Raw genomic sequence first — 12,987 nt, 5'->3', positions numbered from 1 at the left:
CTGATGCACAAGTGACAACTGCTAACTCAAAATCAACAGATCCTCACATTTTTTGTGCTAATATAAAAAGTATAATTGAATATTTTATGCTAAACTCTATTCTGCGTTTTCATGAAAATGTCAATGTTGTAAATTATGAATACAATATATTTTTTCCTGCATATATATATTTTTTAAAATTTCATTTGAATTTTTAAAATGTGTTGAGTCCTAAAACCTCCGCTTTGCGTCATGGCGGCTCTGAGCTGCGGTTTCGCGCCGGCTGTAGCCGGGTAACATGCAGCTGAAGCGCGGTTAAGCTCTGGGATCGTGTCGTGAGGCCTGAGCAGATACAAAGCGTGTTTTCTCTCTCTCTAGTTTCACGGTTGAACCTGCTCTCACCGCAGCACAGGAAGCCAGAGAGACAGGAAGATGCTGCAGAGCTGCTGACTTTACCCTGAGCTGCTGCTGCTCAATTCAGACGTTTTCAAAGTTTCTGCTGTTTGTGTTTCATGGAGTTTCTGCTTGAAGGATCAGGATTCTCCTCACATTTCCAGGAAACTTGATTAAAGTCATGGTGAGTCACTCAGTTTTTGGCCTAAACGTTTCTGTACCGTTTGTTTTAACGATGACGTGCATGGTGCAATGGCCTCCCTCTGCAAAAACGCTAAACTATTTTTGGTCTAGTTTCTACTGCAAGCATCTTATTACACTTTTAATAAGACTAAACTAACTTAAAGTAACTTTTCATCAAGATAGAGGAACTTGTTTTAAGTCAATAGTTAATACTGATGAAAAAGTAACATGGGAAAATGTATTGCTATAAAATAATCTGCCAATGGATCAATACTTTTTTAAAATCAATATTAATGAATTATTGACTTGAAACAAGCTCCTATATCTTGCTGGTTTGTTTTAAGTTAGCTTTGTTGCACTTAAAGTGTGCTAATATATTTGCAGTAGAAACTAAACAAAAATACTTTGGTAGATTTACTTTTGCATTTTAAAATACTGAACAAAACTCTGGTAGATTTCCCGACAAGCTTAGAACAGAGTTAAATAAACGGACACACTGCAAAAAAACTAAATCTTACCAACTGGTTCTGGTCCAAATATCTCGGTACACTTTAAAATATAACTTGCAGGTAATTTTTCAGCAGGTTATATGAGCTTGTTTAGAGTCAATAAATCATTAATATTAATAGAAATAGAAAAGCACTAGTTCACTCATAGTAAGATATTTTTCCCATTTTATCAATATTAAGAAATTGTTGACTCTAAACAAGCTCCTATATTTTGCAAAATAAAAAGTTACTTTTTAGTTTTGTCTTATTTCAGATGTACGGAGATGTTTGCACTAGAAACTGGACCAACACCACTTGGTAGGATTTAGAGTTTTGCAGTGTATTTCCCCTCCTACTGTTTTTCTCTCTTCTTTTCTTGACTTGTCTGTTATTTTTTCTTGATTTCTGTTTGAATTTCAGCCGTCTAGAGGAGCCGAAGCCGTTTCCTTCTTGTCTTAAACTTTGACTCTTTCTTTGGTTTCCTTTTGTGTGATGATTCTGATGAGCAAAGAACCACAGAGGAAGGTCTGCTGAGAAAACCTCAAACACTATAAAACACTGTAATCCTCTGTTTTATTAACGTACTGCTTTATTTCAGTAAAACGGTGCATTTTACACACAGCACAACAGTGTGAATACTGTGAAACGTGACAGTTTTATGGTGTTTATTAGCATGTAACGGCGGCGCTTGGCGGCTGGATTTTACAGTGAGGAAGACGAGATGAGGCAGAGCGTCAGCTTGCCATCAAAACGAAAACCAGCAGTTTTAGAGCCCTCAATATTTTTTCTTTTATCTCCAGCTTCACACGCTTCAGTCCAGTTTACAGCAGATCATGTCAGTCAAAACAAGAGGAGGGAGAATCTCTCCTTCATCTGAACCACCTGGCTGTTAAGGGATTGGCTCCCAATTAGAGGCGTGGAGACATTCACATTTCTAGAAAGAAATAACAAACATTTGTACTAAACTATTCCTAAAAAAAATGTCTACACAGTTACATTTAACTCAAACAAAACTAGAAACAAAAAAACTGATCTGGATCCAAATAAAATCAAAAGTCCATCTCTCCTCCCTCTCAGAAAATGGATTTTCCCAGTGAGGCTGATTGAAAACAGCAGGTCCTTGTCACCATGGCAACACATGGCCAGGTGACCTCAAAGAGATGAGATGATTAAAACAAGTAAATAAATCAAGTTACTTCCTCAAACACAATACATTTACCCAAATAAATTAGAATATATAAAGTACAGAAACGGCTCCTGTTAGGGCGAGTCCCTCAGAGTCGGGTGGAAACAGCAGTGAATTTATTCTCACAGCATCAAATCAGCTCAGGCTGTGACGAACCAAACCGCCTCCAATTCACAGGGGGATCTCAGTTCACCCACCTCCACCTATTTAAATAAAATACCTTTTACTAAATACAAACATTTCCATTTACTTTTTATAAATATTTTATGTTTTATCTTGCACCAAATGAAACGCCACAAAAACCCATAAACGATTCTTCTCCCTCATGTGGAAGTATTTGTCCAAACACCCTGGAGAGGAAACAGAACAAACTGGTGAGTCACTTCATATTAGCACTCCACACTTAACAGATTATGCACAAACACTTGCTCAGTTTTCCCACCAGTAACATTTATCCTCCCTTCACAGGGAACCAGCTCACTTCTCAATGAGGAGCAGCTGCAGAGCCCAGAACAAAAGGCTACATGCTAATTACTAAAAATACTCAATACAATTCAAACTTCTCGTGTGCAAATTGTTATTTATGTGCAAAGCTCTGCTTAAAGTGCAGTGCTAAATAAAGTTCTTGTTAATAAAATGCAAAAAGTGTGTTAGAAGTGCGATGTGACTTGAGTAAAAATAGTCCCAGTAATGAAAGTCTCTTCATTACGTGCAGCTTGGCAAGACAAAGTGCAGGGGATCGAACTGGTGACCTGTAAGGTTATTAGTTCCTGTAATTTTGATTATTCTGGTTCAGAGAATGAAAACAGACCATTTAGTATTAAGATCAATAAAAAAATGATAATTTAAGCAGAAATGTCAAAAGAGTAAAATAATGTTTGGTAATGATGGTAATAATTTAATATTTAAACATTTCATCATCTAACAGAGCAAAATATAAAGTTACGTGGAAATGTTGGCATTTTAAGGATGATAATTATTCACAGAATTGAAAAATAATATCAAGCAAACAAAATCTAACTTAATTTCTTCTGATAAAAACCTTAACAAAAACTGAAGGTGTGATTTTTTGATTAAAGTCAACATTTTAATGGAGTATCTGGAATTTTACTCAAGTAAAAATAAAAAGTACAGCGTAGTAAAAATATTTTTAAAAGTAATTTTTTTCCAAAAACTTACAGAAGTAAATGTTACTGAGTGTTGCAATAAATTCTGCTGGACCAGATCAGAATCAACGGAGCAAAATTCAGCAACACATACAAACCACTCGATTATTTAGATAAAGTATTTTTAGACGACCTTTCGTTGCCAGTGAGTTAATTTCATGGCGGAAGCAAAAACCACGAAGGAGGGAAATGAGAAATGATAAGACTCAGAGTTTCATCCTTAGCTTTGTTTATTCTTTGTTCTGGCTTATACTTTTATTTATTTTATTATTTATTCTGTTTTTCTTTGCTTTCTTTTCTCCCTCCCTTCTTTACTTTTTCCCAAATATCTGATGCTAAATTAATTAAAGAACAAAGAAATAATTCAAATTAGAAAATAACTGCCACGATTAAAAGAAAAACTTTATCCTAATTAACATGTTAATTTCATTTTGTTGTGACAGTTGACCACGTCCTGTATTTTGTTTTTGATCCTTTTTAACGTATTCCTACTTGTTTGTTTGTTTTTTGTTTGGTTATTTTATTTCTGTTACTGTTTTTCGTTCTATTATCTGGATAATTATTTTGTAGATCAAAACCTCTTTTTGTTTTTTGTCACTCTATAATGTTTGTTGTATAAACACCTGCTGGTGAATAATAAATGTATAATAAATAAATAAATTCTGCTGGACGATAAATTGTCCCAGAAGTTATCACTATAAGTGATATTATTGTTGTTTTGGGACAATTTTCAATTAATAAACTTTAAATGAACATTTAACACTGGAACTGGAAAACATTTTAAATATCCAAAATAAGTAAAAACAACAAATAAAACAAATTATAAAGTCTCTGAAAGCACAATTATCCTTCAAAATAAGAGCTGGTTGAGGCCAAAATACCAGACTGGAGACTTTTATCATCCAGTTTTTGGTAGAAAGAGAAGAAATATTAATCATAAAAATGGAAATTATTTAGTTATTATCTAACAACCTGCTGGGTAACAGCAGCAGTTTCAGGTTTTGCCTCAAAACTTCCTAAAATAATAATAAAAAAATGGTGTGGAGACAAAACTGGATAAATCAGGAAAGATCAGACCACCAGCTCATAAAAAAACTAATCAATAATTATCGACATCGACTGATATGAAACTGAACAAAATGTTCGACTCGATGATCTTTACTCACAGACGATCTTTGAGGTATGTTTGGTTACCCCTAGCAACGGCAACACGGCAAAACCGACGCCTCGTTTCCATGGCAACGGTCTGACAGCTTGGCCGCGTATGAAGCCGCAGGACCGAGAAACCTGAATCAGCATTACCTCAGAGAGAAACGAGGTCAAGCATCAGGAATATTTAGAACGACGCTTCGCAACTTCCTGCAGCTCAGCCCAGAAAAACGATGATCTGCAGAGTTCATGAAGGTTTGGAGCAAAATAAAAACAATAAAAACAGAATTAAAAAACTATAAAAACAATTAAAAACTGAATTAAAAAACTATAAAAACAATTAAAAACTGAATAAAAAAACTATAAAAACAGAGTAAAAACCATTCAGCTCTGCTCACTAGGAAATGTGTTGCTGGACCGACATCTAGTTAATTTTCTATTTGGAAAAGTTGTGATTAGTTTTATAACTTTTAGACCCAACATTAATCAAGAATTTAAAAATCACATATCAGTTTTTTTCTGCTGTGTCTGTTTATCATATTTATGCATTTTTTAAATTATTTTGTATAAACTTATAAAGTTTCTACACATTTTTGCAAGACAATCAGATTTTTCAAAGAATCAAGTTGGATTGTTATTTTTAATTTTACGTTTCTCTGTTTTCTGTCTTTTATTATTACTTTTTAATATTGTTTTCTATTTTATCGTCTTTCTATATGTTTCTTTTTCTTCTTTTTTGGATTTGTATTCTACATTTTTTTTCTTTATTTTGTTTTTCTGTCTTGTTTTTAGATTTTATTGTTTTTCTTTGTTCTCTTTTCTGTTTGCTTTTTATTTATTTTTTGTTAATTCTTTTTCTTTTTTTCTTTTTATCTTTCTTACATTTTTCTATTACTGACTTTTTCTTAGTTTTTCTGTTTTCTTTTTATTCATTAATTACATTTCTCCTTTTGTTGTTTTTCTTAGAATAGTTTTGATTAGTTTTTCTAAGAGTAAAGTTTATTTCCTTGAACATATTTATTAGCTCTGTAGGCCTTCCGTTCTCAGGCTGTTCCTGTTTCATATTTCAGACAGTTAAATACGGTTTTCTTGTGTTATATACGGTTTTATTGTGTTATATACGGTTTTCTTGTGTTATATACGGTTTTATTGTGTCTCATGGTGGATTCCTCGCAGCAGCAGCGGCTCTGAGCGTGTCAGGCTTCCTCCTGCTGTGATGGACAGGAAGCAGCACTACGACTCGCTCATGGATCGCAGCAAACGCATCATGTGGCAGGACGACTGCTACCTGGACCTGCAGTCCACTTCCTGCTGCGCCGCCGCGCACACAGAGACGCAGCGTAAGAACCTCATTGTCACTGCCGGCTGCCGTCTTTATTTTATTATTAACCAGAAGCAAATGAAACCTGGAGATAAAACAGAAGTGACTTTATATCAACTAGAAACTTTTATTTATTATGAAAACAAATGAACTCTCTGAGGTTTTTTGTTCTGATTCAGTTTGAATAATCTCATCAGATTTTATAGTTTATTAAGGACCGTTTATTTTATTTAATATCTATAATAAAACAGTAAAGAAAACAAAACCTTTACTGTTGGATCTCACGACGGAACAGAAAGTTTATAGTTTAATTAGAGACAAAAAGTCGACTTTTATTTAGAAAAATATCAGGATTTATTTTGGTTCTTACTGAAATGGATTTAAAGGTTTCACAGTAATCTCTCTCTCTGGATTCAGAAATTAATCTTTAATGTGAATAAAACATTTTATGGATTATCAGAAGCATCAACAAAGTGATTCTGCATCATGTTGTTAAAATGGAGTCTGATAAATATTAGATTTTTCTGTAGATATTAAGTCAGTGAAAGTAGAACATTAAATATATATATTGACTGACATATTGAAATAATATTGGGTGGATATTTTTCTTCCTTTTGTCAAAGAAAATTTTGTCAGATTTGGAAAAAAGATCTAAAAAAAAAAAAAAAAACAAAAAAAAAAAACTTTTTTGGATTTTTGTCACATTTAAAACTTCAGTCCATGAAATATAATATTATAACAAACTAAAACAACCTGAGAAAATATAAAATATTGTCATGAGAGGTGGTGAAGTTGATGCCACAGACAGTTTATGGAGAAAACGATGAAAACGACAAATACAAAAATCCTGGCAGCACAAAAGAGCAGAGAGGCTCAAGTCTGGTAGCAAAAACAGCTTAAGACCCGAACAGAACCAGAACCAGAACCAGAGTCCGACCCGACCAGAACCAGACCAGAACCAGAACCCGACTCGACCAGGAGCAGGAACACAGGTGGGATGAGGATAATCAGGGAAACGTGACACAGCTGGGAGCAATCAAGGGGAAGACGGGACAACACGGAGACTCAGTAGACACAGAAACCAAAATAAACACAGAGAAAACCCAAATCCTCACGAATAGAACTTTTAAATGATGTAAAAAGGCTCAAACAAAACCTGAATCCCCTCGTTAAATCATAATAACCTCAATGATGTAAGAAATCATCCATTTTCTGTCCCTGTTTATCCCTTTAACTATGCAAAACAATTACAGAAAAGTATTCCTGTAAAGCACTTTGTATTGCCATGTTGCTGAAAATGTGCTACATAAATAAAATTACCTTTTCCTTAAATAGACGAGCTAATATTTCATTTAGCATTTTATGCTAACTTTGAAAACGTTTAGAGCTCTTAGCTTCTCTTAAATTAATTTTAAGTTGAATAAAGTTTGACATCTGTGTTGAGGTTTTGATTAGCAATTGTTAGAAATCCTCATGCTCTTATTTTGAAAGGGGTGAAGACTGCACAGCAGTTCCGTTTCCTCTTCTCACGTGCTCTTCGATTCTTTTTCTTTATAACTTCATTGAAAGAATTGTAATCAATAAAAAAACACAGTCATACATTTATGTAACAGTTAGCAAAACTCAAAACCTATAAACTGAAACCGTGAGTCAAAGATCTGTTCAAAAGAATCACTTCCTGAAGCCGTTCATGTGTAATAGCGAACGTGACCCAGTTGAGGGCGATATGTTGTTCAATTATTGGCAAATTGTGGATATTTAGTGCTTTAGCATTATCTTCTGCTAGATAGCATGTTGTTGTAGCGCTTTAGCATCTAGCGCTTTAGAGTTAGCATGACTAGCTTTTTAATTAGCGATTCCCACGATGGCTAAAAGATTTGAACAGTTTTGCGAGGTGGTTTTCAGCGTTCATTAGAAGGTATTTAGCTTGATCAGTTTTTACCATTTCAGAGTTTCTGACAGGCTTTACAGTGAACTAAGTCGGTGTTTTGTTTTTGCTTTAGAGCTTCATTGGATCCAGAAGCACAAAGACCAGCTGCTGAGCTTCGTCTCACATTCCTTCCTGGAGGAAATACTTCAGCACCTCAGAAACGTGAACGTCTTGACGTCAGCTGAAGAGACGAGCATTAAGGCAGCGGGCCAGCTGCAGGACCAGGTCAATATGCTCACCTCCATCGCCGCTGCAAAGGAGAGCCAGAGCTCGGACGCGCTGCAGGCCTTCATAGAGAGCTCAGACTCAGAGGTGGCCCAGCTCATCTTAAGCTACGGTACGAGGCTTTCTGGAAGGATCGCTTCCTTTAACGTCTTATTACAGTTTTTCTCAGTCGCTTTGGTGCGATTCTTCAGTCATTTTCAACATTAGCAAAACTGAGTTCCTCAAAACAATTTATACAAATTACCAGAAAAACCCAGTTTGCTTCTCTGAATTAAAAATCTGCCAATGAACATTTCAGTTCCTCAGAATGACAAGTGTTTGGATCAGACAGTCCATTTGATTAGTCATGCTGACAGTAAAGCGGAAACTGAAGGTAAACGATGGCTAAAGTCTAGTTGACTGTTATAAGTTGTTACTTTTTTACTGTAATTTGTGATGCAGAAAGGAAAAGACTCTGTATTGTTGCCAGTTGGTTGTTCATGGTACCTCTGAGCCATTTCAGAAAACCGGTTCATCTAAAATGCTTCACAAAATGTCCTGCGGTCACATGGGAGCAACGCACCAGTTCAGGACTGATGGAGAGAAAAGTCTGACGGAAATGTACAGAAACATGACTGGCATGTTGTGACAACTTGTCCAAACATTTTGCATGTTAGGACTTATGCAACAATCTTGTGCTTAAATGATGTGGAGGTTGAAACAATTGAGCAACTGAAATGTAGGAGAAAGCAGAGAATTGTACATAATCACTTGGATAATGTAGAAAAGCTTCTGCAAGTTTATCAAAGGAATAAGAAAGTGCTTTTTTGTGATGCAATGATTTGAAGATTGAGCAAGTAGTTTTGAGAATTGCACCAAAGAGGCTGAGAAGTGTGTAATGAAAAATGTTTGCTCTTGGATCCTTCCTCCTTAGACGCCACGGTGAAGAAGCACAAAGAGGTGCTGCTGCAGCAATATGAGAAGCAGAGAGACAGAGACTCAGTCAGCTGCCCCAAACTGAACATCTCCTCAAGGAGTTTACTGATGGTGGATGGACTCTCCGACTTCCAGCAAAAGGAGCACGATCTGATGCAGGTGGGAGTGACTCGAGGAGGGAGGAGGAACCATCTGAGGCAGCTGGGCCTCGCCAAGCTCTTTGAGCCCCTCACAAGGGTCAGCTTGCCTCCCAGGGTGACGCTCACAGTCGGAGTGGCTGGTATTGGCAAGACAACCTGGGTGAGACACTTCATCAGACAATGGTGCCACGGGACCATGTGTCCGGATATACACTTTGTCTTGCCCTTCACGTTGTGCGAGCTCAACGGTCTGGAGAAACTTTCTGCAGAGAGGCTGTTGAAAATGACTTTCCCACATCTGCCGGCACCCGGTTTGGTCCTAAACGACGCCTGCAGGACGCTGCTCATCTTCGACGGTTTGGACGAATTTCGCAGCACTTTGAATTTCTCTGACGCGGCTCCTTGCAACGACCCGAAGAAGGAAGTTTCCATTGACGACCTGGTGACGAACATCATCCGAGGGAATCTGCTCCCAGACGTATCGGTGTGGGTGACGTCGAGGCCAGGAGTCGCCTCCCTGATCCCGGGCGGATTGGTGGACCGGGTCACGGAGATCCCAGGGTTCAGCCCAGCGGACATCCAGGTCTTTCTGAACCACCACTTCTCCGAGAACGACTTCGCCACCAGAATATGGGCACACTTGGAGGCCCATAAGATCCTAATGGTGATGTGCTACATACCATGCATTTGCTGGATGCTAGCAGAGACGTTGCTGTACATCATGCAGAGCGGGACACAGGAGAGCCTGCCTAAGACCTGCACTGAGCTGTACGCCCATTTCTGCTCCATGAAAGCAGAAGTAGGGGAACCAAGAGGCAGGGAGCCTGTAAAGTCTGAGCAGCATCATGCGACCAACCGCAAACTGCTGGGCAACCTGGGACGCCTGGCCTTCTACAGCCTCCTGAAGCACAAGTACACGTTCAGCGAGCAGGACCTCAGGGCCTACGGGATAGACTTACTGCAAACTCAGTGCAGCCTTGGAGTTGGAGTTCTGGTCCGGACGGAGTCCACCATACACACCACTTACAGATTTACTCACCTGACCCTGCAGGAGTTTCTTGCAGCTACGTTTTATCATGTTTCCTCCAAGCGGGCCATCTTTGACCTGTTCTCAGAGAGCACCATGTCCTGGCCCAAGATTGGGTTCCAGAACCACTTCAGAAGCGCCTTCCAACACTCGCAGCAAGCCGAAGACGGCCACCTGGATCTGTTTGTGCGCTTCCTGACAGGCTTGCTGTGCCCAACAACGATGAAACCTCTGGCTGGGCTCCTGGCTCTCGGGAAAGACGATGGCAGCCAGAAGGTTTGGGCTGGCGGGTTTTTACACAGCCTCCTGTCCAGCGTGGGTTCGGTGGTGTCCCTCCGAGCCGTCAACCTGGCCTACTGCTTACAAGAGCTGCAACACGGCGAGCTGCTCCGGAGCGTAGAGGAGGACCTGCGGCAGGGCAGCTTGGCTGGAAAACTGACGCGGCCGCACTGCGTGGTGCTGGGCTTCCTGCTGCACGTCTCTCCAGAGTGCAGTGAACAAACCAACCTGACAGGATGTCTGAACTACCCAACGGTGAAAAGTTTACTCCCACAGCTGCTGTACTGCACCCATCTCAGGTCAGTTCTGACATCACAGAAAACCTGTCGGACACATTTCTGACAAAAAAAACACTATTTAAATATGTGACAAACCACCTCATCCTGACGTGAAAACCTTTAGAAATGGCCTCGGTTTCCAATTAGCACATTTGTTTTCGTAATTCCAGTCTGCGCAGTTTCACAGTGAATGTTTTCTGTCGAACAGGCTGGAGAATAATAACTTCAAGGACGATGTCATGGAGCTGCTCGGGAGCCTCCTGAGCGCCAAAGACTGCCACATCCGGAAAATAAGGTTGGACCAAACCTGGACAAGTTTTCACTGCAGGAGCCAGAAAGTCACCTGCCTGAACATCTCTGCTAAACACACACCTGCCTGAACATCTCTGCTAAACACACACCTGTCTGATTATCAGACACGAATAAATGCAGCTTGTTTTGTTCTTGCCCTCAGTTTGGCCGACAATGTCATCAGCAACAAAGGAGCCAAAGCTCTGAGCCGAGCCCTGCTGGTGAACCGAACCCTGACCGCCATCAAGTGAGACTTTTATCGATGCTTCAGGAACAATCATTCTGTCATGGAGGAACCCAAACCTGTTCGGTTTTAAATCTGTTATTGAAGTGATGGAAAAAATGTGTCTTTATTGGTAAAACTCCAGTATATTAGAGGATATTTATATGAACAAATATCCATACAGCTTGAAGGGTTTTTATTTTACAATTTGCTAAACATAAACTGCAAATATCAATTTATTTTATTACTATTTTACTAAATAAAAGACAATTCATACCCCAAGGATATTTTGTTTTATTCTTGCCAACAATTTTCTCCTGAAATAAGTTAATTTTAATGTTTTTAAGTGGCTCAGTCAAAGTTAGAGAATCCCTTTGTGGAAGCAGTTAAAGATGAAAGTGATGAAAAGAGTCGAGATAAAACATGGAAAAGATTCTCAGTAGCTTAAAAACAGGATTTTAATAATATTATAGCAGTAAAAATGTTTTGATTGATTATAAATGCGATAAATAACTTTAGACATATCATAGTTTAATATAATATATTAGAATATTTACATTGTTTTTGTATCTTTTATGAGATTTTTGTCTTTTTGTCCAATTAGAAACGAACGTTTTCGTTAAATAAAAACCGTTTTAAATGTCCAAACTGTGAATCAGTTTGGGTTTAACTGCAAGCAGCACATAATTATGAGGTGATTTTAGGATAAAGGCTTTTAATTTGTTTCTGGATGAGAGAGCCGTGGATCTGCATCCGTCCTCTTTCAGTCTGATACCCATAACTTTACTTTATTTTAAATTCAGCTTAAAGAACAACAGCATTGGATCAAAAGGGGCAAAGTTTCTGGCAGAGGCTCTGAAAATGAACCAAGCCTTGGTATCAATCAAGTGAGTATAACTGTGAAAGGTTTTTCTACATTTACACTTTTAAATGTTCCGTGTTTGTAACTTTGCTTCCGTCGTCAGCCTGCAGAATAACTCCATCGGGGAAGAAGGAGCTCAGGGCATCGCAGACGTCCTGCAGTCCAACCGCAAACTCGTGTCTCTGAAGTCAGTTTCGTCCTGCTGACGGTTTATTTCTGGTAGTTTTCATGTGAAATGTGCAGCATGTTCTCTTTCTGATTTGCTTTTTCAGCATGCGGAAAAATACAATTGGCGCAGGAGGAGCCAAGAGGATCGCAGAGGCGCTGAAGACAAACCGAACTCTTACAAAGTTGATGTAAGCAGCTAATATTTTTAATTTCACTCATTTTAATTTATTTATTCATCCTGAGCCACCAAGTTTTCATCCAGACATCACTACATGAATGTCAGTAAACTCTGCAGCCTGTTAAATATGACAATTGATACTTTAACTTAGATATATTCGTTAATAAAATAACTTTTCTAATCACCGAATGTAGCAGAAGCTAATGCTAACGCACTAAATTCAATCAAATCTATCAAAACCAGACAGGTAACTGCTGTTGTCATCCAGCTCTAATCGAACATTTTACTGAAAGAAACAAGAGGAAAAATATTCAAATTGATTAAATCTGAGGCTAAAACTGTTGACACTTTAATTACATTTATTCCATAAACAGCCTGCATTTGTTATTATGTTTGCAATTTGGTTTGAGTGGAGGGCACCGCTAACTGGCTATGCTAACCCTAAAGTACTGAGCATAAACAGTAGCTAACGCGCTATAGCAACACGGTATGTATCGGAAGCTAATGCTAACGCGCTATAGCAACACGGTATGTATCGGAAGCTAATGCTAACGCGCTATAGCAACACGGTATGAATCGGAAGCTAATGCTAACGCGCTATAGCAA

General features: G+C 38.4%; 1 protein-coding gene across 3 annotated transcripts in view; it reads left to right on the top strand.

Annotated features, from left to right (window-relative positions):
- The first annotated feature begins 228 nt into the window (after positions 1 to 228).
- The window catches only part of nlrc3 (NLR family, CARD domain containing 3), a 22,368-nt gene continuing 9,609 nt past the window's right edge, over positions 229 to 12,987 (top strand). The window contains exons 1-9 of one of the 3 annotated variants that reach the window (XM_015032618.1): positions 229 to 556; positions 5,724 to 5,884; positions 7,869 to 8,132; positions 8,934 to 10,680; positions 10,868 to 10,954; positions 11,114 to 11,197; positions 11,977 to 12,060; positions 12,139 to 12,222; positions 12,308 to 12,391. In XM_015032618.1, the coding sequence (XP_014888104.1) occupies positions 5,761 to 5,884; positions 7,869 to 8,132; positions 8,934 to 10,680; positions 10,868 to 10,954; positions 11,114 to 11,197; positions 11,977 to 12,060; positions 12,139 to 12,222; positions 12,308 to 12,391 (2,558 nt within the window). In that variant the 5' untranslated portion in view covers positions 229 to 556; positions 5,724 to 5,760. Of the gene's footprint in view, positions 557 to 5,720; positions 5,885 to 7,447; positions 7,784 to 7,868; positions 8,133 to 8,933; positions 10,681 to 10,867; positions 10,955 to 11,113; positions 11,198 to 11,976; positions 12,061 to 12,138; positions 12,223 to 12,307; positions 12,392 to 12,987 lie in introns of those variants that run through there. The other 2 variants (XM_015032617.1, XM_015032619.1) reach the window with 2 other exon arrangements.

This window comes from Poecilia latipinna, unplaced genomic scaffold, assembly GCF_001443285.1.
Source record: "Poecilia latipinna isolate Pla-1442-1.1 unplaced genomic scaffold, P_latipinna-1.0 Scaffold247, whole genome shotgun sequence".
Taxonomy (NCBI): Eukaryota; Metazoa; Chordata; class Actinopteri; order Cyprinodontiformes; family Poeciliidae; genus Poecilia; species Poecilia latipinna.
The sequence above is the reverse complement of the archived record's forward strand: the minus strand, read 5'-3'. Positions and strand labels throughout refer to the sequence as shown.